The following is a 27,358-nucleotide window of genomic DNA, read 5'->3' as shown; positions in this document are numbered from 1 at the left end:
AAGCATGAGGGCGCGTTGGAGCGGATCACTTTTGTCAAGTCGGTGACCATCATTGATCACCGCTTGTCAGTGTGTTGCATTATGGGGATTTATATTTGGAAAAAAAATTGTCCAACATATCGATTGCATGAACTTTGCAACAACCGTGTGATTAAAGGTCATGAGGTTTCGACTGTAGTCCGGCATGTATTTATTTGTCACATGTATTATATGTTAGGATTTTCCAAAATGTTATGAATTTGCTAAACGTTTTTGTTACGAATTCTAGCTAGCTCGCTAACATTAGCTAGGGGTTAGGGATTAGGTTAGGGTTAAATTAAGGAGTTAGGTTAAAGGGTTATGGTTAAGGGTATTTTCCTAATGTCTATGTGTTATGTTGAAGGGTAGACCTATTACTGTATGTACAGTTCTGGCCAGTAATATAACTATTTAGAAATATTAATTAAAATACCCCTTTATGTTCATTTTGGACTGTTCATGTTGTTTGTGAACGCCAAACTCAGACCCCTCAAAGGAGCCCTGAAGCAAACTGAGATAGTCTCCAGAGGTGGTCTGAGTTTAGTTTGCTTGAATTCAGCGGTCCAATTTCCTTTTTTTTCATCTACACGGAATAAAGTGGATTTATTAACAGGTGACATCAATAAGGGATAATAGTTTTCACCTGGTCAGTCTGTCATGGAAAGAGCATGTGTTCCTAATGTTTTGTACACTCAGTTTATATAGGCACATTCCACTAACCAAAAACACTGTCTAATAAACCGCACAGTCACCTGCTTTTCACAGTCACCTGCTTTTCACAGTCACCTGCTTTTCACAGTCACCTGCTTTTCACAGTCACCTGCTTTTCACAGTCACCTGCTTTTCACAGTCACCTGCTTTTCACAGTCACCTGCTTTTCACAGTCACCTGCTTTTCACAGTCACCTGCTTTTCACAGTCATCTTTGAGGTGGGACCACACACCAGCACATCGACAAGTGAGTGTATTGCATACAGAACCCCGCCCTTGGGATGACGTAGCGGCATCACGATTTCAATGGTAGAGTTGAACCACTTGGGGCAAAATAGCTAGATTTTACTACTGAAAGACCAAAATCACTATTGCAACAAGCTGTCAAAATGAAGACGAGACTTGACGTGTTTCACTATAACTACGCGTAAAAATGTATGGTTTACGATTTAAAAAATAAAAAATATCCATGAAAGTGTCTCTTTCATTCTCTAAACGGTAGGCTGGAGAGACCAATACCCAACCTATTCAGAAAAAAAAGCGTTTTCTGTAGATGATATTCGGCGATATGATATCATGCCATTGTTTATTTCCATGTCCTTGCTGTAACCGAGCCTATATAAAAGCTGCACTCACACTTGCAATTACACAGCTTATTCATTTTAATATCATCATGTCATATAATTATCCATGGGCTTTAGAATAAGCTACATAGCCGGGATAAACGGATTATTCGGCTTTTTCTAAGCCATAGCATGGTCAGTTATATGAACCATTCCCTCGACCCTACCTGACCTATGCTCTCACTCGTCCGCGGTGACGGACTACTCTCATTTGTTCCCTGCCCACTACCCAGCATGCCAGTCGGTGCGCACTGATCCACTGATACTGTCGGTAATATGGCGGCCGTCAGTAAGTACCTGACAGCTAAAAACTCTTCGATAGCTGGCGGAGTCCTTCTCGTTTTATACATCCTGAAGCAAAGAAGAAGAGGAGGAGGCAAGTCAAGCGGGTATGTTGCTGGGGGGAAAAGTACTCTCTGTTGTACTTTAATTGTGCGTAGCGAGACTGCCCATGCAACGGGTTATTGTGTCACAGAACTTGTGGCCAGCAAGCCAAGAAACGTTGTCCCATTTTGACGGGTGTAAAGTCTGAAAGTCAGTGAGATGTTTTGTAGTTGTATAATATCGCAGGTATCTATAAGAAACAGGAGTTGATGCCTGTGCATATCGCATTGTTGTAACATTTAAGTTTGTGTTTTTATTATATCTCTGTCAATGTAAATCTCCATTTCTCATTAGCAAACAATAGAGGTCTTTATACCCCGGTGCAGCTGGAATAGTCGCAATGATGTGTATAAACCTTGATTTGCTAATGGTTTTTTTCTTCATTTTAATGAGGCATTGACGCCACCGGCAGCCATATTGGTACTCCTCAGAAGGAGTGGTCCTTCCAATCAAATCTATCTATAAAGCCCTTCTTTCATCAGCTGATATCTCAAAGTGCTGTACAGAAACCCAGCCTAAAACCCCAAACAGCAAGCAATGCAGGTGTAGAGGCACGGTGGCTAGAAAGGCCAGAACCTAGGAAGAAACTTAGCTCTGTCTTACATCAGAATTAGACGTTCATCCATCTTTCTCAAATGTCAGTGTTTAAGGGTAAGTTTAGACATTAACTCTGAAATCTTACAGTTAGGCATTAACTCTGAATGGTTAAGGTTTGGGATAGGATTCAAACAAAAATCTCAAAAACCACTTTCTATCGCTGGATTTGAACTTGCAATCTTTGGAGTCAGAGGCTGATTCTTACTCTCATCCCCATATCGGATACTGTCTTGTATGTCAGGTGACCTGGCTGGTCCTCCATTGGGAAAAAAATGGACTTATACAGTATTTCAATCAAATGATTTAAGGACAAAATCATGTCTTTTGAAGTATGCCTTTGTTGTCATGGGGATAGTAACATAGTACTTTAACAAATGTTTTTATCTTTCCATTTTTAATGTTCAGTTCACATAATGTAACTTAAGTATCTAATAAGATGTATGTAATATAATATACATTTCAAAAACAAATATAGATGTTGATAAATGCATTTCTATAACTTTCAGAATCTTTTTTTTTTTAGAAACTGCGGGAGGAGTACCAAAATGGCTGTGCGGTGGTTTCAATACCGTGCCCCCACCCCCCCAGTCAGTCATCTAGGGTTAAAATCTCGATATATCATTGGCTAATCACTGCTAATATTTCAACAATGTAACAGAAGTTACTGTTGCTTATTAGCAGCTTGCTGCCCTTTGATGTAATTTTTGCAAATGTTCTTAGACAGTTAAAAGTAGCACATTCGTTAGAAGTTAAATGCTGTGTCAAGACTCCCATGTGATCTCTCTTTATCTTCTTTTTTTTAAACATTCAACCTTCACACCATTACACTCGATTTACGATGATGAAACTAAATCAATTTTACCCTTGGCATTGTGTTCATTGCATGATGTTGCACGTGTCTAGTTGGAACAGTTGTATCTTGACTATGTACCGTTTTTATATCGTTTACAGCAAAAAAGGACGCTCAGAACTGGTGTTGAGCAATGAAGTAAGTACACAAGCAAACGTGCATCCAACAAATGTATAAACCTCTCAACTACATGTCACATTTGTCCCCTGACACCTGCATTTGGCTCTGTCATTTGTGAAGGACAAAGCAGCCAAGAAAGACCGGGCGGCGGTGGACCATGTCTTCTTCCTCAGAATCAGTAAGATCATCCGGATCATGGTGCCTCGCTGGTTCTGCAAAGAGGTGGGCCTTGTGGTTGGGTTGTTGTTGTTACAGACCAATATGGTCACATATTGAGCAAAATAAAAACACGCTCAGAGGAGTTCCCAGTGGCATTTTATAAGTCAGTTATTATGTAATGTGTATAATATTATTAAAGGGGAAGTTCCACTATTTTTTTTTTTTTACATGTGGCCTTATTTTCATTATGTGGTTGTAGCAGAAAATAGTTTGGCACGTTTTGCTGAGTCATCACTTGTGATTGGCTACAATGCATTATGACAAGTTCTCCGCGACACTCCTATTACAGCAGAATCTCATTCTGGATGTCTCTGCACAAAATATTAAGACTTTTATTTTTCTTCTTCACTGTGCCATAAATTCATGTTTGAATGATGCTGTTTACAACAACAACAACAACACAAAAATATGGATTTATGAGACAGAGGATTTTTTTTTTTGTTCAAGAATTGAGTGCAGAGACATTATACAGAATGAGATTCTGGTTGAGTTGGTTTGGAGTGTTTTTGGAGAGCTTTACAACCTGCCTTAGACACATTTTCATAATCCATTGTAGTCAAAGGCAAGTGAGGACTCTGTAACGAAACAAAATATATATAATAATGGTTTGGGGATCAACTACATGCACAGAAAGAGTGAAAAATAAGGCCACTTGTAAAAATGGCTGAACTTCTACAGTAAGTAGATGTCTCGGCCGATAAGTTGTGTTCTGTAGCACGGCATGATAAGCATTAAACCTTGGAAGTAATTAGTCTCTGTGGTAATCGACCTTGTCTTGTACAGATAGATCTGTGCTCCTTCGTTGCGTCACTTTTACGGCCACAACTTATCTCTTCCTCTGTGCACGTTTGTCTCAACAGACATTTTAGTTCATTAAGTGTGAGCATTGACAATTTGCAAACGTTTTATAGTCTTGTGTGTTGTATAAAATAAATCAAAAAATACCCACAGAGCCCAAACAGACCTGTCATACTGATCAGTTTGTTTGATAAGTCAAGGTCACGATGATATGAAGTCTGTTGGGTGTATCAGAGTTCATCCTCTACTGAATGAACTCTAAAATGACTAGTTGTTAGATAAGGACAGGTCTATTCTACCAGTCATGTTAGATGAGGACAGGTCTATTCTACCAGTCATGTTAGTTAAGGACACGTCTATTCTACAGGTCATGTTATTAGATGAGGACAGGTCTATTCTACAGGTCATGTTGTTGGATGAGGACAGGTCAATTCTACCAGTCATGTTAGATGAGGACAGGTCTATTCTACCAGTCATGTTAGATGAGGACAGGTCTATTCTACCAGTCATGTTAGTTAAGGACAGGTCAATTCTACAGGTCATGTTAGTTAAGGACAGGTCTATTCTACAGGTCATGTTAGTTAAGGACAGGTCTATTCTACAGGTCATGTTAGTTAAGGACACGTCTATTCTACAGGTCATGTTAGTTAAGGACACGTCTATTCTACAGGTCATGTTGTTGGATGAGGACAGGTCTATTCTACAGGTCATGTTAGTTAAGGACAGGTCTATTCTACAGGTCATGTTGTTGGATGAGGACAGGTCTATTCTACAGGTCATGTTAGTTAAGGACAGGTCTATTCTACAGGTCATGTTAGTTAAGGACAGGTCTATTCTACAGGTCATGTTGTTGGATGAGGACAGGTCTATTCTACCAGTCATGTTAGTTAAGGACAGGTCTATTCTACAGGTCATGTTAGATGAGGACAGGTCTATTCTACAGGTCATGTTAGATGAGGACAGGTCTATTCTACCGGTCATGTTAGTTAAGGACAGGTCTATTCTACAGGTCATGTTAGTTAAGGACAGGTCTATTCTACAGGTCATGTTGTTAGATGAGGACAGGTCTATTCTACAGGTCATGTTGTTGGATGAGGACAGGTCTATTCTACAGGTCATGTTAGTTAAGGACAGGTCTATTCTACCAGTCATGTTAGATGAGGACAGGTCTATTCTACAGGTCATGTTAGATGAGGACAGGTCTATTCTACCGGTCATGTTAGTTAAGGACAGGTCTATTCTACAGGTCATGTTAGTTAAGGACAGGTCTATTCTACAGGTCATGTTGTTAGATGAGGACAGGTCTATTCTACAGGTCATGTTGTTGGATGAGGACAGGTCTATTCTACAGGTCATGTTAGTTAAGGACACGTCTATTCTACAGGTCATGTTGTTGGATGAGGACAGGTCTATTCTACCAGTCATGTTAGTTAAGGACAGGTCTATTCTACCAGTCATGTTAGATGAGGACAGGTCTATTCTACAGGTCATGTTAGATGAGGACAGGTCTATTCTACCGGTCATGTTAGTTAAGGACAGGTCTATTCTACAGGTCATGTTAGTTAAGGACAGGTCTATTCTACAGGTCATGTTAGTTAAGGACAGGTCTATTCTACCGGTCATGTTAGTTAAGGACAGGTCTATTCTACAGGTCATGTTAGTTAAGGACAGGTCTATTCTACAGGTCATGTTAGTTAAGGACAGGTCTATTCTACAGGTCATGTTAGTTAAGGACAGGTCTATTCTACAGGTCATGTTAGTTAAGGACAGGTCTATTCTACCGGTCATGTTAGTTAAGGACAGGTCTATTCTACAGGTCATGTTAGTTAAGGACACGTCTATTCTACAGGTCATGTTAGATGAGGACAGGTCTATTCTACCAGGTCATGTTAGTTAAGGACAGGTCTATTCTACCGGTCATGTTAGTTAAGGACAGGTCTATTCTACAGGTCATGTTAGTTAAGGACACGTCTATTCTACAGGTCATGTTAGATGAGGACAGGTCTATTCTACCAGGTCATGTTAGATGAGGACAGGTCTATTCTACCAGTCATGTTAGATGAGGACAGGTCTATTCTACCGGTCATGTTAGTTGAGGACAGGTCTATTCTACAGGTCATGTTAGTTGAGGACAGGTCTATTCTACAGGTCATGTTAGTTGAGGACAGGTCTATTCTACAGGTCATGTTAGTTAAGGACAGGTCTATTCTACAGGTCATGTTAGTTAAGGACAGGTCTATTCTACAGGTCATGTTGTTAGATGAGGACACGTCTATTCTACAGGTCATGTTAGTTAAGGACAGGTCTATTCTACAGGTCATGTTAGTTAAGGACAGGTCTATTCTACAGGTCATGTTAGTTAAGGACAGGTCTATTCTACAGGTCATGTTGTTAGATGAGGACAGGTCTATTCTACAGGTCATGTTAGTTAAGGACAGGTCTATTCTACAGGTCATGTTAGATAAGGACAGGTCTATTCTACCAGTCATGTTAGATGAGGACAGGTCTATTCTACCAGTCATGTTAGTTAAGGACACGTCTATTCTACAGGTCATGTTATTAGATGAGGACAGGTCTATTCTACCGGTCATGTTAGTTAAGGACAGGTCTATTCTACAGGTCATGTTAGTTAAGGACACGTCTATTCTACAGGTCATGTTAGATGAGGACAGGTCTATTCTACCAGTCATGTTAGATGAGGACAGGTCTATTCTACCAGTCATGTTAGATGAGGACAGGTCTATTCTACCGGTCATGTTAGTTGAGGACAGGTCTATTCTACAGGTCATGTTAGTTAAGGACAGGTCTATTCTACAGGTCATGTTAGTTAAGGACAGGTCTATTCTACAGGTCATGTTGTTAGATGAGGACACGTCTATTCTACAGGTCATGTTAGTTAAGGACAGGTCTATTCTACAGGTCATGTTAGTTAAGGACAGGTCTATTCTACAGGTCATGTTAGTTAAGGACAGGTCTATTCTACAGGTCATGTTAGTTAAGGACACGTCTATTCTACAGGTCATGTTAGCTAAGGACACGTCTATTCTACAGGTCATGTTGTTAGATGAGGACAGGTCTATTCTACCGGTCATGTTAGTTAAGGACACGTCTATTCTACAGGTCATGTTGTTAGATGAGGACACGTCTATTCTACCGGTCATGTTAGTTAAGGACACGTCTATTCTACAGGTCATGTTAGTTAAGGACACGTCTATTCTACCGGTCATGTTAGTTAAGGACACGTCTATTCTACAGGTCATGTTAGTTAAGGACACGTCTATTCTACAGGTCATGTTGTTAGATGAGGACACGTCTATTCTACCGGTCATGTTAGTTAAGGACACGTCTATTCTACAGGTCATGTTAGTTAAGGACACGTCTATTCTACCGGTCATGTTAGTTAAGGACACGTCTATTCTACAGGTCATGTTGTTAGATGAGGACACGTCTATTCTACCGGTCATGTTAGTTAAGGACACGTCTATTCTACCGGTCATGTTAGCTAAGGGCACGTCTATTCTACCGGTCATGTTAGTTAAGGACACGTCTATTCTACAGGTCATGTTAGCTAAGGACACGTCTATTCTACAGGTCATGTTAGCTAAGGACACGTCTATTCTACAGGTCATGTTAGCTAAGGACAGGTCTATTCTACAGGTCATGTTAGTTAAGGACACGTCTATTCTACCGGTCATGTTAGCTAAGGACACGTCTATTCTACAGGTCATGTTGTTAGATGAGGACAGGTCTATTCTACCGGTCATGTTAGCTAAGGACACGTCTATTCTACAGGTCATGTTAGTTAAGGACATGTCTATTCTACAGGTCATGTTAGCTAAGGACACGTCTATTCTACAGGTCATGTTAGCTAAGGACACGTCTATTCTACAGGTCATGTTAGCTAAGGACACGTCTATTCTACAGGTCATGTTAGCTAAGGACACGTCTATTCTACAGGTCATGTTGTTAGATGAGGACAGGTCTATTCTACAGGTCATGTTAGTTAAGGACACATCTATTCTACCGGTCATGTTAGTTAAGGACAGGTCTATTCTACAGGTCATGTTAGTTAAGGACAGGTCTATTCTACAGGTCATGTTATTAGATAAGGACAGGTCTATTCTACCGGTCATGTTATTAGATAAGGACAGGTCTATTCTACAGGTCATGTTGTTGGATGAGGACAGGTGTATTCTACAGGTCATGTTGTTGGATGAGGACAGGTCAATTCTACAGGTCATGTTAGTTAAGGACAGGTCTATTCTACAGGTCATGTTATTAGATAAGGACAGGTCTATTCTTCCAGTCAGTTAGCTGAGGACAGGTCTATTCTTCCAGTCAGTTAGATGAGGACAGGTCAATTCTACCAGTCAGTTAGCTGAGGACAGGTCAATTCTACCAGTCAATTAGATGAGGACAGGTCAATTCTACAGGTCATGTTAGTTAAGGACACGTCTATTCTACCGGTCATGTTAGTTAAGGACAGGTCTATTCTACAGGTCATGTTAGTTAAGGACAGGTCTATTCTACAGGTCATGTTAGTTAAGGACAGGTCTATTCTACAGGTCATGTTAGTTAAGGACAGGTCTATTCTACAGGTCATGTTAGTTAAGGACACGTCTATTCTACAGGTCATGTTAGCTAAGGACACATCTATTCTACCGGTCATGTTAGCTAAGGACACGTCTATTCTACAGGTCATGTTAGCTAAGGACACGTCTATTCTACCGGTCATGTTAGTTAAGGACACGTCTATTCTACCGGTCATGTTAGTTAAGGACAGGTCAATTCTACAGGTCATGTTAGTTAAGGACAGGTCAATTCTACAGGTCATGTTGTTGGATGAGGACAGGTGTATTCTACAGGTCATGTTAGTTAAGGACAGGTCTATTCTACCGGTCATGTTAGTTAAGGACACGTCTATTCTACAGGTCATGTTGTTAGATGAGGACAGGTCTATTCTACCGGTCATGTTAGCTAAGGACACGTCTATTCTACCGGTCATGTTAGTTAAGGACATGTCTATTCTACAGGTCATGTTAGCTAAGGACACGTCTATTCTACAGGTCATGTTAGCTAAGGACACGTCTATTCTACAGGTCATGTTAGCTAAGGACACGTCTATTCTACAGGTCATGTTAGCTAAGGACACGTCTATTCTACAGGTCATGTTGTTAGATGAGGACAGGTCTATTCTACAGGTCATGTTAGTTAAGGACACATCTATTCTACCGGTCATGTTAGTTAAGGACAGGTCTATTCTACCGGTCATGTTAGTTAAGGACAGGTCTATTCTACCGGTCATGTTATTAGATAAGGACAGGTCTATTCTACCGGTCATGTTATTAGATAAGGACAGGTCTATTCTACAGGTCATGTTGTTGGATGAGGACAGGTGTATTCTACAGGTCATGTTGTTGGATGAGGACAGGTCAATTCTACAGGTCATGTTAGTTAAGGACAGGTCTATTCTACAGGTCATGTTATTAGATAAGGACAGGTCTATTCTTCCAGTCAGTTAGCTGAGGACAGGTCTATTCTTCCAGTCAGTTAGATGAGGACAGGTCAATTCTACCAGTCAGTTAGCTGAGGACAGGTCAATTCTACCAGTCAATTAGATGAGGACAGGTCAATTCTACAGGTCATGTTAGTTAAGGACACGTCTATTCTACCGGTCATGTTAGTTAAGGACAGGTCTATTCTACAGGTCATGTTAGTTAAGGACAGGTCTATTCTACAGGTCATGTTAGTTAAGGACAGGTCTATTCTACAGGTCATGTTAGTTAAGGACACGTCTATTCTACAGGTCATGTTAGCTAAGGACACATCTATTCTACCGGTCATGTTAGCTAAGGACACGTCTATTCTACAGGTCATGTTAGCTAAGGACACGTCTATTCTACAGGTCATGTTAGCTAAGGACACGTCTATTCTACCGGTCATGTTAGCTAAGGACACGTCTATTCTACCGGTCATGTTAGTTAAGGACAGGTCAATTCTACAGGTCATGTTAGTTAAGGACAGGTCAATTCTACAGGTCATGTTGTTGGATGAGGACAGGTGTATTCTACAGGTCATGTTAGTTAAGGACAGGTCTATTCTACCGGTCATGTTAGTTAAGGACAGGTCAATTCTACAGGTCATGTTGTTGGATGAGGACAGGTCAATTCTACAGGTCATGTTAGTTAAGGACAGGTCTATTCTACAGGTCATGTTATTAGATAAGGACAGGTCTATTCTTCCAGTCAGTTAGCTGAGGACAGGTCTATTCTTCCAGTCAGTTAGATGAGGACAGGTCAATTCTACCAGTCAGTTAGATGAGGACAGGTCAATTCTACCAGTCAGTTAGATGAGGACAGGTCAATTCTACATTTGAACTGCCATGTACTAGTCATTCATCTAGTTTGCTCATATTATTTACAATACAAACATGACATTGATTTGCTTAAAGAACTGTCCATTGCATTGTTTAATCTGTGTATTTTAGTCTAAAATATGGTCCTAAATCCTGGTCACCACTTCTCTATTCCCTCCGTTGTCATCACAGACAGGATACCTTGTCCTCATAGCTGCCATGTTGGTGACCAGGACATATTGTGATGTCTGGATGATCCAGAATGGAACCATGATTGAAAGGTGAGAATCACTGAGATAGAATTAGAACACTTTCATTCTGTGGTTAGAACCCTGACTTGCCATGTGACCTGTGATTCTTCACTGACCAATGAGTTTGGTGGATGTGATCGTGTTGTTGGGGTTACAATATGAGGGTCTGGTCCCCCCCATGCACAGATTCAGCCTGATACTGGACTAAGACGCATGTTCAATGGAGATAATTATTTTAAAGTGTGCTTTTTAGTCCAGGATTAGGCTTTATTCCAGGTCTGGGAAACCAGCCCCGGATCATATTAACTGAATTCCTGCGCATGAAAAGACATGCCTTTCAATCTCCCCCAGTGGTATCATTAGCAGAGATATCAATGTACTACATGATTCTATATGTGTTACTTCATAGTTTTGATTTCTTCACTATTATTTTACAATGTAGAAAATAGTAAAAATGAAGAAAAACCCTGGAATGAGTAGGTTTGTTTAAACTTATGACTGGTACTGTATGTGCTTGAGTTTAACAGGGTTTTTTTCCCCCATGACCATCATGGCAGAGGAGTTGGCTGAAGCATAAACAGATCTTACTGAGGCTAGAATCTAGGCACTACCGTTCCAGGTGAAATCCACTCATCTGCCAATGTATTGCCTAGCTGTGTGTCCCATGTCACTGACCCAGTTGGTTCGTTCTTGTGCATGTTTTGGGTCTGCAGCGCAATTATCGGTCGTTCCAACACCGATTTCAAGAACTACTTGTTCAACTTTTGCAAAGTGATGCCACTTGTAAGTGTGTTTTTTCTTTTTTTTGTTATTTCATTGCATCCAACAATTGACTCGGTTTTTTTAGATGTCTGTGGATTTGATTTGCCTCTGATATATAAATGTCATGTTACAGTAGTTGGTTAGTTTTACAACGCCGATTCCAGTCTACTTTCTTATTCTGTTTTAAATACTCAGAGGTCGTCTGATATTAATATTATTATTATTAGCATAATAATATTGACTGTATATTATTCGTATCCTCTCTTAATACTGTAACTTATCACTTCCTAATATCATTTATATTTTATATATAATTGATCAATAACCAGATAATAGGATCGATCATACATTGCCTGGAAAACTGGAGAATATTCTGTTTTGTTATATGTACGTTTTTACAGAATGTGTCTTATCCTCTAGACAATTGGTGTTTAATATTCTCTGCATGCTTTTGTATTCAACTGTCTCTTTGCCTGTGGATTAAACAAATCCAGATTTCATCTGTGTTTGGACAGTGTACTAAGGTTGTGTTTTGATGAAGAGCTGATGTTAAAGTGTATGTTTTGTTGACTGACAGATCGCATTGGTGAATAACTTCTTGAAGCTGGGTCTGAATGAGCTGAAGCTAAGGTTCAGAGTGAGGCTAACCAAACACCTCTACGACGAGTACCTCAAGTAAGCACTGTCTACCGCGCCGCCTACTGTCTGTATACCCTACTGACTGTCTACCGCGCCGCGCTGTCTGTCTACCGCGCCGCCTACTGTCTGTATACCCTACTGTCTACCGCGCCGCCTACTGTCTGTATACCCTACTGTCTACCGCGCCGTCTACTGTCTGTATACCCTACTGTCTACCGCGCCGTCTACTGTCTGTATACCCTACTGTGTCTACCGCGCCGTCTGCCTGCCGCGCCGTCTGCCTGCCGCTCCGTCTGCCTGCCGCTCCGTCTGCCTGCCGCGCCGTCTGCCTGCCGCGCCGTCTGTCTGTCTACCCTACTGTCTACCGTGCTGTCTGTCTACCCTACTGTCTACCGTGCTGTCTGTCTACCCTACTGTCTACCGCGCTGTCTGTCTACCCTACTGTCTACCGCGCTGTCTGTATACCCTACTGTCTACCGCGCTGTCTGTATACCCTACTGTCTACCGTGCTGTCTGTATACCCTACTGTCTACCGCGCTGTCTGTATACCCTACTGTCTACCGCACTGTCTACTGTCTGTATACCCTACTGTCTACTGCACTGTCTACTGCGCTGTCTACTGTCTACCCTGCTGTCTACCGCGCTGTCTGTCTGTATACCCTACTGTCTGCCGCGCCGTCTGTCTGCCGCGCCGTCTGTCTGCCGCGCCGTCTGTCTGCCGCGCCGTCTGTCTGTCTACCCTACTGTCTACTGCGCTGTCTGTCTACCCTGCTGTCTACTGCGCTGTCTGTCTACCCTGCTGTCTACTGCGCTGTCTGTCTACCCTGCAGTCTACTGCGCTGTCTGTCTACCCTGCGGTCTACCGTCTGTCTGTACCCTACTGTCTGCCGCGCCGTCTGTCTGCCGCGCCGTCTGTCTGCCGCGCCGTCTGTCTGCCGCGCCGTCTGTCTGCCGCGCCGTCTGTCTGTCTACCCTACTGTCTACTGCGCTGTCTGTCTACCCTGCTGTCTACTGCGCTGTCTGTCTACCCTGCAGTCTACCGCGCTGTCTACCCTGCGGTCTACCGCGCTGTCTACCCTGCGGTCTACCGCGCTGTCTACTGCACTGTCTACTGCGCTGTCTTCTGTCTACTGCCTCTTCTCATAACCTTACATTCCCATAGTCAGTCTGTCTGTAATTGAACTCACTCAAAATGTGTGTCATCCCCAGAGGATACACGTACTACAAAATGGGCAACCTGGATAACCGTATCGCTAACGCTGACCAGCTGCTGACTCAGGATGTAGAGAGGTTCTGTAACAGCGTGGTGGACCTCTACTCCAACCTCAGCAAGGTACTGTAGGCTACACCTAAACTATCATGCTGGCTGACTACTGTTTGTTTAAGACCGAAGTATACATTCTTGTCTATATCTTCTCGTATGTGTGGTTCCAAGGTGTATGTTTAGGAATTTGTATGGTTGTTGTAGTACACCTTAGTTTATCATTAACTTGTAAATCGTGATATTGCTGAAAGCTGTTATTTGTATTTATTATTGATCCCCATTGGTTCCTGCCACGGAAGCCACTACTGTTCCTGGGGTCCAGCAAAAATGAAAGCAGTTTATACAATTTGACAATACATTGACAGATTTCGCAACACACTGTGTGCCCTCGGGCCCCCTACTCCACCAGGTAGGTCTACATGTTAACACTACTGCGTATCCCCTTTAGCCTCTCTTGGACATTGGACTGTACATCTTCAAGCTGACGTCTGCCATCGGTGCCCAGGTGAATACGAATTCAGATTCCAGAAGCAACCAATAGATTCCATTCAGGTTTTTTTTAGAATATTCTGAAATATATTCTGAAATATATTCTGAAATATATTCTGAAATATATTCTGAAATATATTCTGAAATATATTCTGAAATATAATCTGAAATATATTCTGTATGTGATTCACCGTCAGGGCCCAGCGAGTATGATGACCTACCTGCTGGTCTCAGGCCTGTTCCTGACCAGACTACGACGGCCCATCGGTAAGATGACGGTGACAGAGCAGCGCTACGAGGGAGAGTACCGATATGTCAACTCGCGACTCATCACCAACAGGTGTGAAAGCCTGGATCTGAGTACATCATGGGTTGGCAATAGAGTGCTTTTAAAAAATTTTAAGTTAAAACTTATTAAATCACCCCTGTCGTGGTGTTAAAAAAAAAAAAAGAGAACTAAATGATGTTTAACGTGTTTTTGTCTTAGTGAGGAGATTGCCTTCTACAACGGGAACATGAGAGAGAAACAGACGATTCACTCGACATTTAAGAAACTGGTGAGTTACCGTTAGTCCTGTGTGCCAGTCCGAGGTACATTAAAGCTCTGTCTTCACTTCTGTCTAAATGGACAAACTGCTGATTTGTGAGTTTTAAAAAGTGTTTTGATGATAATGCTGCGATGCCTTCTGTCTTCTCAGGTCGACCATTTGCACAAGTTTATCTTCTTCCGTTTCTCAATGGGCTTCGTGGACAGCCTGAAATCGCAAAGTGTAAGACCTGATGTTTTAAATACTGCATATTAAAATGGTGATATCATCAGTACATAGCCAGAGAGAGAGAGCTGTAAATGGTGATATCATCAGTTACATGGCCAGAGAGAGAGCTGTAAATGGTGATATCATCAGTACATGGCCAGAGAGAGAGAGAGAGCTGTAAATGGTGATATCATCAGTTACATGGCAGAGAGAGAGAGAGAGAGCTGTAAATGGTGATATCATCAGTTACATGGCCAGAGAGAGAGAGAGAGAAATGCTGTAAATGGTGATATCATCAGTTACATGGCCAGAGAGAGAGAGAGCTGTAAATGGTGATATCATCAGTTACATGGCCAGAGAGAGAGAAATGGTGATATCATCAGAGGCTGTAAATGGTGATATCATCAGTTACATGGCCAGAGAGAGAGAGAGAGAGAGCTGTAAATGGTGATATCATCAGTTACATGGCCAGAGAGAGAGAGCTGTAAATGGTGATATCATCAGTTACATGGCCAGAGAGAGAGAGCTGTAAATGGTGATATCATCAGTTACATGGCCAGAGAGAGAGCTGTAAATGGTGATATCATCAGTTACATGGCCAGAGAGAGAGAAATGGTGATATCTGTAAATGGTGATATCATCAGTTACATGGCCAGAGAGAGAGCTGTAAATGGTGATATCATCAGTTACATGGCCAGAGAGAGAGAGCTGTAAATGGTGATATCATCAGTTACATGGCCAGAGAGAGAGCTGTAAATGGTGATATCATCAGTTACATGGCCAGAGAGAGAGCTGTAAATGGTGATATCATCAGTTACATGGCCAGAGAGAGAGAGCGAGAGAGCTGTAAATGGTGATATCATCAGTTACATGGCCAGAGAGAGAAATGGTGATATCATCAGAGAGAGAGAGCTGTAAATGGTGATATCATCAGTTACATGGCCAGAGAGAGAGGAGAGAGAGAGCTGTAAATGGTGATATCATCAGTTACATGGCCAGAGAGAGAGAGAGAGCTGTAAATGGTGATATCATCAGTTACATGGCCAGAGAGAGAGAGAGAGAGAGCTGTAAATGGTGATATCATCAGTTACATGGCCAGAGAGAGAGAGCTGTAAATGGTGATATCATCAGTTACATGGCCAGAGAGAGAGAGAGAGCTGTAAATGGTGATATCATCAGTTACATGGCCAGAGAGAGAGAGCTGTAAATGGTGATATCATCAGTTACGTGGCCAGAGAGGGAGAGAGCTGTAAATGGTGATATCATCATCAGATACATGGCCAGAGAGAGAGAGCTGTAAATGGTGATATCATCATCAGATACATGGCCAGAGAGAGAGAGCTGTAAATGGCGGCCAGTTGATTTCTGCACTTCTCCGACTTGCCGCTGTCCAGCCGCCACATTTTATCGTTGCTTGGCCAGACGAACATAAAATAACATTGTTCATTGCATCACCTACTAAACCAGTGCTTGGGTCTCTTCCTTCCCTCAGACATAGCCACTGTGGTGGGCTACCTGGTGGTGAGTCGGCCCTTCCTCAACCTAGCCGACCCCCGCCACATGAACAGCAGCCAACCTGAGTTGCTGGAGGACTATTACCAGAGTGGCAGGATGCTACTGAGGATGTCCCAGGCTCTGGGAAGGATCGTATTGGCTGGTAGAGAGATGACCAGGCTCTCTGGGTGAGACTTCTCTCTTCCCAATACACTATGATCCAATCACATATTGGATGGTATTTGATTCAATTCCATTTCTAATTCAAAGTAGTAGCCTGTTCTAGACATAGACCACTAAACTGCCTTATCTTTCCATGACCACTTCATTCTTCTGTCGGTGCTTTCCATGCTTTCCCTCCGTAGTGCTTGGGTAGGAGGTGTTCTGAGCTAGGCTGGTTTCCCTTCTCCCAGGTTCACCATGCGTATCACTGAGCTCATGAAGGTCCTGAAGGAACTGAACTCTGGGAAGTACGAGCGCACCATGGTCTCTCATCAGGACAAGGAATCAGAAGCCGTAGAAAGAGTCCCCCTTGTCCCGGGCAGCGGACGGATCATCAACGTTGACCACATCATCAAGTATGTGTGACAAAGCCTCTGTACAAAAGCCTCTCTGCATCTCTGTACATGATATTGGCTGCATAAAATCTCTTTTTAATATGTTACCCTCGCTGAAGTTGTCCACGGCCAAGGGGTTTTCTGAGGAGGAGTGGTCAGTAAGAGCAGTGTCTTTGACTGTTTTGGTGCTGCAGGTTTGAACACACACCACTGGCAACACCCAACGGAGATATCCTGATCAAGGACCTGACCTTTGAAGTAGGCATCTCTTTCTTTTCTTTATGCCAGTTAAGTCTCACTGAGAACATCTGGTTAGGACAATAAGACATAAAGAACATTTTTATTTTTGTATTCTAAAGTCGGGAATTTTCAGACCACTTTGATTTTAATGAGTGATGTATTCAAAGTTTGAAGGGTCACGCTGGATGTTACAATGAGGTTATTCTCTCTCCCCCCCCCCTCCCCAGGTGAGGTCTGGTACCAACGTGTTAGTGTGTGGGCCCAATGGCTGTGGCAAGAGTTCACTCTTCAGAGTCCTGGGAGAGGTGATGAATGTTCAGTTTCATGTTCTATTGATATGCCTGTGGGGGATGGAAGTACCGCAACCAAATCAATTATTTGCGTTGACGTAACTTAAGAGTGATAACCCCTGGAGATAACATTCGGTGTGTTTCTCCATAGCTCTGGCCTCTGTTCGGAGGACAGCTGACCAAGCCTGAGAGAGGGAAGCTCTTCTATGTTCCTCAGGTAACTAAATGGACACCTTGAGTATTTTATATGACCAATTAGGGTATTCGTACCAAACTGTTTGGTATGAAACCTCGGGTTTGGTCCGCACTGTAAACCCAACTGCGTTGTAGGCCTGTGCCTGTTGAGTAAAACCGAGCCGGGAGAAACATCTTCAAGCTTTACCGTTAAAACAACATGATCAAAATTCAAATATTAACTCTCTAAACAGTTCAAACTGTCCTTTTTGTGAGGAGCTTCCTTTTTGGGAAGTACCTCTGTACTATGGTGAGTGGTGGGACATTTTTAGGAACATTTTGTCTTCCCAGTAGGGAAAGAGTTGTGGATGAAACGTTAACAGTAAACAGTTAACAGTCTCAAACGCTCTAAAAGAAAAGCCAATGCAGCTGCCAACACCACCAATACGTTGACACATTATATACCAGAGCAAGACGGAAACACAAATAAACAACACCACAACATCGTCTCCCTCTGCGTTCAACCCTTTCTAACCGGCAGCTGATTGTAACCGGGTCAAAGAAATGACAAGAATGATAGATGGGCTATGTTTTTTTTTGTTTTTTTTTTACAGTCTTTGGGTTTATAGCCGCGGATATGCGGCCATTCTCGGTGGTTGAGAATACGGGATTTTTCAGCACCTCGTGAAAGACATTTCAGTAAACGGGGTAGTACCCACTCTATATAAGCAAGCCAAAGTTTTCAATGAATTGGCTAATGCACCTTGTGTTACTCTTACTTAACCAGTGACAGCCTGTCACATGACCCCAGGGTCGGAGATGTACCGTGCTACAGACACGGCCCCCCGTTTATGAGAGTCACAAGTGTGAATCTGTCATGGAAGAAGGCGGTGTCACGGTGCGTTCGTAAACCAAGTGGGAAGTGGGAATTTACCACATGCTACTGGGAACAATCCACTTGAATGTCCCTCCTACTAGTGGGGAAACTCGTCAGTCATCCTGAGCACGCACTTCTCCACACATGGTGACCTCTGACCTACTAAGGAAATGGTCCCTATAACAGCATTATAACAACACATTATTTATTTTAAAAAAGCAATCTATTAAATACAATTTTGAACTCTATCGTTTGTTTTTTCGAGCCTGACGACTGTACTTTTAGTTTATGGTTGACAACTTGTTGGCCAATCGCCGTTCCTCAACTAGTTCAATCGCACGAATGCATCCAACTAGTATTTACGACTTCACAACTGGTAAATTCCCACCTCCCACGTAGTTACGAACGTCAGAGTGAACTTGAGAAGCCCAAAATAAAAATCCTGTCACAACAGAAAATGGAAGGAACGCTGAATGCTGTGATGCTGAATGCTGTGATGCTGAATGCTGTGATGCTGAATGCTGTGATGCTGAATGCTGTGATGCTGAATGCTGTGATGCTGAATGCTGTGATGCTGAATGCTGTGATGCTGAATGCTGTGATGCTGAATGCTGTGATGCTGAACGTTGTGAACGCTGAACGTTGTGAACGCTGAACGTTGTGAACGTTGTGAACGCTGAACGTTGTGAACGCTGAACGGCATTTCATTCCCCTGCTGCGCTGAAACCGAACCGTTGCCCCAAAAACGTAATGCCGAACCGTGGGTTTGGTGAACTGTTACACCCCTATTATCGTATTCTATTCCATGTTTTGGCAAATTGTAAATTCAGTCTGTCTGTTTACATCTCATTGTAGAGATCCTCCATGACCCCTGACCTCTTCCATCTTATTGTACAGACCCAACATGACCTTTGACTTATTGAATCCTATTATAGAGACCGTATATGACCCTTGGCAGCCTGAGGGATCAGGTGATTTACCCTGACACCTATGAGGAACAGAAGAGAAAAGGAATCGCTGACCAGGTGTTGAAGGAGTACCTGGACAATGTCCAGCTGGGTCACATCCTGGACAGGGAGGGGACCTGGGACACCGTACAGGACTGGATGGACGTCCTCAGTGGAGGAGAGAAGCAAAGGATGGCGGTAAGACGGATGAGAGGAATACTTCCTGAATGGAATATTTTTATTCGAAATAAAAAAAATACAATCAAAATGGTTTCTCGTACCTCATTGGAGATACTTCACCATTTATCGTTATCACAGAGTGACATCATACTGGCCTTCTAAAAACTAGGTATTTAGGGTATATGAACAATGTTTTATAGGATGTGACATACTGAAAATGTAGGCGGAGCATAACGTGTTGCTTATTGCATTAGATTGGGGTGGCAGCGTAGCCTAGTGGTTAGAGCGTTGGACTAGTAACCGGAAGGTTGTGAGTTCAAACCCCCGAGCTGACAAGGTAAAAATCTGTCGTTCTGCCCCTGAACAGGCAGTTAAGAATGTAGCTTGACTTGCCTGGTTAAATAAAGGTAAAATAAATAAAATAAAAAGATTAAACTAAATACTACCATTTAGTACTCTGTATGTACACTGAACAAAAATATAAACGCATGACCTGACATAAAATATCCCATAAATTTTCCATGCGCACAAAAAAAAAGCTTATTTTTTTGCAAAATGTGGGCACAAATTGGTTACATCCCTGTTAGTGAGCATTTCTCCTTTGCCAAGATAATCCATCCACCTAACAGGTGTGGCATAATAAAACAGCATGATCATTACACAGGTGCACTTTGAGACAATAAAAGGCCACTTTAAAATGTGCAGTTTTGGCCCAGGCTCTGTCGCAGCCGGCCGCGACCGGGAGGTCCGTGGGGCGATGCACATTTGACCTAGCGTCGCCCGTGTTAGGGAGGGTTTGACCGGTAGGAATATCCTTGTCTCATCGCGCACCAGCGTCTCCTGTGGCCACATTGATGCGGCTGGCTTCCGGGTTGGAGGCGAGCTGTGTTAAGAAGCAGCTTGGTTGTGTTTCGGAGAACGCATGGCTTTCAACCTTCGTCTCTCCCGAGCCCGTACGGGAGTTGTAGCGATGACACAAGATAGTAGCTACTAACAATTGGATACCACGAAATTGGGGGATAGTAGCTACTAACAATTGGATACCACGAAATTGGGGAGAAGAGGGGGGTAAAATGTGTGTGTATATATAATAATATAATAATAATAATAATATATGCCATTTAGCAGACGCTTTTATCCAAAGCGACTTACAGTCATGTGTGCATACATTCTACGTATGGGTGGTCCCGGGGATCGAACCCACTACCCTGGCGTTACAAGCGCCATGCTCTACCAACTGAGCTACAGAAGGACCATATATGTGTGTGTATATATATATATATGGGTTATATATGTGTGTGTGTGTATATATGTGTGTGTGTGTATATATGTGTGTGTGTGTGTGTATGTATGTGTGTATGAATTTTATATATATATATGCATATACATATACATGCATAAAGTGCAGTTTTGTCACACAATACCACAGAGGTCACAAGTTGAGGGCACATGCAATTGGCACACTGATTGCAAGAATGTCCATCAGAGCTGTTGCCATATAATTAAATGTTAATTTCTCTACCATATGCCGCCTCCAACGGCATTTTAGAGAATTTGGCAGTACATCCAACCGGCCTCACAACCACAGACCACGTGTATGGCATTGTGTGGGCGGACGGTTTGCTGATGTCATTGTTGTGAACAGAGAGCCCCGTGGCGGGGTTATGGTATGGGCAGGCATAAGCTATGGACAAGGAACACAATTGCATTTTATCGATAGCAATTTGAATGCACAGAGATACCGTGATGAGATCCTGAGGCCCATTATTATTATTATTTCTGTATCTGTGACCGACAGGTGCATATCTGTACTCCCAGTCATGTGAAATCCATAGATTATGGCCTTTATTTGTTTATTTCAATTGAACGATTTCCTCATATGAACAGTAACTCAGTAAAATCTTTGAAGTTGTTGCTGTTTATTTTTGTTCAGTGTAGTTTTAGTAATGTAGTATGCAAGACAGATTTGGGACACAGACATTTTTGACTTGGTTTGGTCTGCTTCACGTGTGTCTGTAGATGGCCATTTTTTGACTTGGTTTGGTCTGCTTCACGTGTGTCTGTAGATGGCCATTTTTTGACTTGGTTTGGTCTGCTTCACGTGTGTCTGTAGATGGCTCGGTTGTTCTACCACAAGCCCCAGTTTGCCATCCTGGATGAGTGCACCAGTGCTGTGAGCGTTGATGTGGAGGACTTCATCTACAGCCACTGCAGAACGGTACGGCCTTTTAGCCCGGACTCGTAGCGTGTACTGCTACATGTCTGAGTGGTTTACTTCTGAATCTGTCTTTTTATAATTCTCCAGTTTTTAATAAATAATAATATACGTTACGTACAAGTGGTTTGCAGCATGGTTCATCTAGTTGTTTGGTGTGGTTGTCTAGCTGCTTATGTCTGGTCTGTTTTCAATAGGTTGGCATCAGTCTGTTCACCGTCTCTCACAGGAAGTCTTTGTGGAAACATCACGAGGTAAGATCGCAACCTTTTCTGGAAATACTGGGGGGAGTTTGTGGCTACTGATGTGTCCATATACTGTTGGGAATGCTCTGGGAGATTACTGTGGGGGACTCCTTCTGGCAGTTTTTAAAATGTGTATATTTTGTTGAATTTATGTCATGTAAGCAAAGGGTTTATTTAAGTTGCTCTGGTGTAACCCCAAACCCAAATCCTGTTTGGGTGAACTGAGACTGAGCTTTGTTTTTTCCAGTACTACCTTCACATGGACGGGAGAGGGAACTATGACTTCAAACCCATCACTGAGGAGACCATTGAGTTTGGCTCCTAGACAAACACAACACACACACACACACACACACACACACCATAAGTTGGCCTAGAAAAAGTTGCTCACTAATTCTGCACTTAAAACCAAGTTTTTGAAGTAACCCTGTTTTTTTTTTTTTTTTTTTTGACAAATCCATATTTAAAAGCATCTTGTTAGTCACGTGATTGTATATAACTTGTAATTTATGGTCCAAATTGGTCCAAACTCATGCAGATTACGGAATGGGCGAATGTTTGTGTTATACAACTGTGAACTGAATCATGCTTCGTAATAATTAAGAGGAGTTAGCCCCTACAGAGGACTCTAATCTGATGAATTAACACAGGGAGGTAGAGACCCAGGTGATTGTTTTAGTGGTCTTTTAGACAAGTCACTGAGGGCAGGTAATATACTGCTATCTTGTCTTTTTTTTAAAGGTATATGTATAATATGCAAATGAAGCTGCTTGTTTCCTCTGCTGGGGTGAAATCCTTCCATGTGCTTTTCTAGCCTGGTCCCTGATGTTTGTACTGTCTGGGACCAGGCTAGTCCATCTAGGCCTTTCCTAGCCTGTTCGCTGATATGTTTGTACTGTCTAGGACCAGGCTAGTCCATCTAGGTCATTCCTAGCCTGGTCGCTGATGTTTGTACTGTCTGGGACCAGGCTCGTCCTATGCCTTTTCGTATAGTGGTCCCTGATGTTTGTACTGTCTGGGACCAGGCTAGTCCATCTAGGCCTTTCCTAGCCTGTTCGCTGATATGTTTGTACTGTCTAGGACCAGGCTAGTCCATCTAGGTCATTCCTAGCCTGGTCGCTGATGTTTGTACTGTCTGGGACCAGGCTCGTCCTATGCCTTTTCGTATAGTGGTCCCTGATGTTTGTACTGTCTGGGACCAGGCTAGTCCATCTAGGCCTTTCCTAGCCTGGTCGCTGGTATGTTTGTACTGTCTAGGACCAGGCTAGTCCATCTAGCCTTTCCTAGCCTGGTCGCTGATATGTTTGTACTGTCTAGGACCTGGCTAGTCCATCTAGGCCTTTCCTAGCCTGGTCCCTGATGATTGTACTGTCTGGGACCAGGCTAGTCCTATGCCTTTTCGTATAGTGGTCCCTGATGATTGTACTGTCTGGGACCAGGCTAGTCCATCTAGGCCTTTTGTATCCTGGTCCCTGATATGTTTGTACTGTCTAGGACCAGGCTAGTCCTCCTAGGCCTTGGGTTATGAAGCCTGACCTGCTGTAGAGTAAAGAGGAAGTGTTGCCTGAAGCTGGAGAATCCCTGTCCCCAGGTGCTTCCTCTGTAGCCTTTTCTCAGTTTTGTCTTTCAGCGTGTTCTCACCTCCCTCTGAAAACGCATTGAAAGAGAAGGTCTGAGAGGAGCCTTGGGTTTTCTCCAATGTAGTTTGAGAAAGAGATGAGGAAAGGGCCGACGAGAGGAGCCCGGTGTGTGTGTTCGAGGAAGGCTCTGAATCACTCACATTTACAAATCATCTATCACAAATACGTTTCTGCACAGCACTCGGTTGAATCCCCTGGACCAGGTTTTCTGTCTCCTGTCTTTTTAAGCATTTCCGTACATAATCAGTCATTCTCTCCAGCTGCTTGTAGCAGTATGTGGACTTGGCACTAGATGACAAATCGACTGATCTATGAGAATTGTGTGACATGTGTTCTTCCTTGGATCAGAGTGGTGCAGTTGATCTGCAGAAACCCAGAAGGATTCCTCCCCTACCACAACAGTAACTACTACTATAATATACTGACTGAAGCAATGGTGTTAGTCTGTTTTTTTTGTGAACTGTTAAAAGAAACAGGCTCTGTAGAACTCATGGTTATATGGGAGAGAGACTGTGTAATATAGTGATTTGACTCTTAAAAAAAAGTGCATGCACCTGCAATAAACTGTATCAACAATGCATTTTCATTAAAACAGAGACTGGAGTGTGTTGTTATCACAGGGACTCTTTCAGTTGCCAAATGTTGTTGAATGTTGCAGATGGAAATGCTTTAAATTGAGCCAACATAATTCCTTGTTCTAGTTGTCAGATAGGCATGTTTGTTCTACATTACATATTTCTATCTGAAAAGTTCCAAAATGTTTTATATCCTGCTGACAGGGTTTAGTGGGCATCTGTTTTATGTCCTTTTTAAAATCTCTAAAGGATTCAGTAGAAAGGAGAAAGTAACACACTGTGGTAGGTAGGTAACACACTGTGGTAGGTAGGTAACACACTGTGGTAGGTAGGTAACACACTGTGGTAGGTAGGTAACACACTGTGGTAGGTAGGTAACACACTGTGGTAGGTAGGTAACACACTGTGGTAGGTAGGTAACACACTGTGGTAGGTAGGTAACACACTGTGGTAGGTAGGTAACACACTGTGGTAGGTAGGTAGGTAACACACTGTGGTAGGTAGGTAGGTAACACACTGTGGTAGGTAGGTAGGTAACACACTGTGGTAGGTAGGTAGGTAACACACTGTGGTAGGTAGGTAACACACTGTGGTAGGTAGGTAACACACTGTGGTAGGTAGGTAGGTAACACACTGTGGTAGGTAGGTAGGTAACACACTGTGGTAGGTAGGTAGGTAACACACTGTGGTAGGTAGGTAGGTAACACACTGTGGTAGGTAGGTAACACACTGTGGTAGGTAGGTAGGTAACACACTGGTAGGTAGGTAGGTAACACACTGTGGTAGGTAGGGTAGGTAACACACTGTGGTAGGTAGGTAGGTAACACACTGTGGTAGGTTCACACTGTGGTAGGTAAGGTAACACACTGTGGTAGGTAAGGTAACACACTGTGGTAGGTAGGTAAGGTAACACACTGTGGTAGGTAGGTAACACACTGGTAGGTAGGTAGGGTAACACACACACTGTGGTAGGTAGGTAGGGTAACACACTGTGGTAGGTAAACACACTGTGGTAGGTAGGTAACACACTGTGGTAGGTAGGTAAACACACTGTGGTAGGTAGGGGTAGGTAACACACTGTGGTAGGTAGGTAGGTACACACTGTGGTGGTAGGTAGGTAGGTAACACACTGTGGTAGGTAGGTGGGTAGGTAACACACTGTGGTAGGTAGGTAACACACTGTGGTAGGTAGGTAAGGTAACACACTGTGGTAGGTAGGTAGGTAGGTAACACACTGTGGTAGGTAGGTGGTGGTAGGTAACACACTGTGGTAGGTAGGTAGGTAACACACTGTGGTAGGTAGGTAGGTAACACACTGTGGTAGGTAGGTAGGTAGGTAGGTAGGTAACACACTGTGGTAGGTAGGTAGGTAGGTAGGTAGGTAGGTAACACACTGTGGTAGGTAGGTAGGTAGGTAGGTAGGTAACACACTGTGGTAGGTAGGTAGGTAGGTAGGTAACACACTGTGGTAGGTAGGTAGGTAACACACTGTGGTAGGTAGGTAGGTAGGTAGGTAACACACTGTGGTAGGTAGGTAGGTAGGTAGGTAACACACTGTGGTAGGTAGGTAGGTAGGTAGGTAACACACTGTGGTAGGTAGGTAGGTAGGTAACACACTGTGGTAGGTAGGTAGGTAGGTAACACACTGTGGTAGGTAGGTAGGTAGGTAGGTAACACACTGTGGTAGGTAGGTAGGTAGGTAAACACACTGTGGTAGGTAGGTAGGTAGGTAACACACTGTGGTAGGTAGGTAGGTAGGTAACACTATGTCACTACTCCACAAATATCTTTTTAACAAACTATGGTTTTGGCAAGTCTGTCATGCACAAAGTAGTCCTAAATCATGTCCTAAATTTTTTTCCAACAATTGTTTACAGACAGTTTATTTCACTATTACAATTCCAGTGGGTCAGAAGTTTACATACACTAAGTTGACTGTGTCTTTATTAAACCGCTTGGAAAATTCCAGAAAATTGTCATGGCTTTAGAAGCTTCTGATAATTGACATAATTTGCGTCAATTGGAGGTGTACCTGTGGATGTATTTCAAGGCCTACCATCAAACTCAGTGCCTCTTTGCTTGAGATCATGGGGAAAATCAAAAGAAATCAGCCAGGACCTCAGAAAAAATTGTAGAACACAAGTCTTGTTCATCCTTGGGAGGAATTTCCAAACGCCTGAAGGTACCACGTTCATCTGTACAAACAATAGCACGCACGTATAAACACCATGGGACCACGCAGCTGTCATACTGCTCAGGAAGGTTCTGTCTCCTAGAGATGAATGTACTTTGGTGCGAAAAGTGCAAATCAATCCCAGAACAACAGCAAAGGACCTTGTGAAGATGCTGGAGGAAACAGGTACAAATGTATCTATATCCACAGTCAAACGAGTCCTATATCGACATAACCTGAAAGGCCGCTCAGCAAGCAGGAAACCACTGCTCTAAGACTGCAATAAACAAGCCAGACTACAGTTTGCAACTGCACATGGGGACAAGATCGTACTTTTTGGAGGAATGTCCTCTGGTCTGATGAAACAAAAATAGAACTGTTATGCCATGATGACCATCGTTATGTTTGGAGGAAAAAGGGGGATGCTTGCAAGCCGAAGAACACCATCCCAACCGTGAAGCACGGGGGTGGCAGCACCATGTTGTGGGGGTGCTTTGCTGCATGAGGTACTGGTACACTTCACAAAATAGATCGCATCATGAGGTAGGAAAATGTGTGGGCAGAACTGAAAAAGGGTGTGTGAGAGCAAGGAGGCCTACAAACCTGACTCAGTTACACCAGCTCTGTCAGGAGGAATGGGCCAAAATTCACCCAACTTATTGTGGGAAGCTTGTGGAAGGCTACCCGACATGTTTGACCCAAGTTAAACAATTTAAAGGCAATGCTACCAAATACTAATTGAGTGTATGTATACTTCTGACCCACTGGGAATGTGATGAAAGAAATAAAAGCTGAAATAAATAATTCTCTCTACTATTATTCTGACATTTCACATTGTTAAAATAAAGTGGTGATCCTAACTGACCTAAAACAGGGGATTTTTACTAGGATTAAATGTCAGGAATTGTGAAAAACTG

At 42.8% G+C, this 27,358-nt stretch overlaps 1 protein-coding gene across 1 annotated transcript; it reads left to right on the top strand.

Moving 5' to 3' along the window:
• Positions 1 to 1,567: 1,567 nt before the first annotated feature.
• On the top strand, positions 1,568 to 24,296 carry LOC124039459 (ATP-binding cassette sub-family D member 3-like). The gene is made up of 20 exons (XM_046355448.1): positions 1,568 to 1,740; positions 3,284 to 3,320; positions 3,423 to 3,524; positions 10,867 to 10,955; positions 11,639 to 11,708; positions 12,265 to 12,362; positions 13,536 to 13,659; positions 14,039 to 14,095; positions 14,277 to 14,419; positions 14,567 to 14,636; positions 14,778 to 14,847; positions 16,327 to 16,516; positions 16,742 to 16,906; positions 17,080 to 17,143; positions 17,353 to 17,430; positions 17,567 to 17,632; positions 19,402 to 19,611; positions 21,707 to 21,811; positions 22,006 to 22,062; positions 22,301 to 24,296. Exons 1-20 carry the CDS (start codon positions 1,628 to 1,630, stop codon positions 22,376 to 22,378), a joined length of 1,986 nt encoding a protein of 661 aa, XP_046211404.1. The 5' UTR covers positions 1,568 to 1,627; the 3' UTR covers positions 22,379 to 24,296.
• The last annotated feature ends 3,062 nt before the right edge of the window (positions 24,297 to 27,358 follow it).

Source organism: Oncorhynchus gorbuscha, linkage group LG07 (assembly GCF_021184085.1).
Source record: "Oncorhynchus gorbuscha isolate QuinsamMale2020 ecotype Even-year linkage group LG07, OgorEven_v1.0, whole genome shotgun sequence".
NCBI classification, from domain to species: domain Eukaryota; kingdom Metazoa; phylum Chordata; class Actinopteri; order Salmoniformes; family Salmonidae; genus Oncorhynchus; species Oncorhynchus gorbuscha.
The sequence above is the reverse complement of the archived record's forward strand: the minus strand, read 5'-3'. Positions and strand labels throughout refer to the sequence as shown.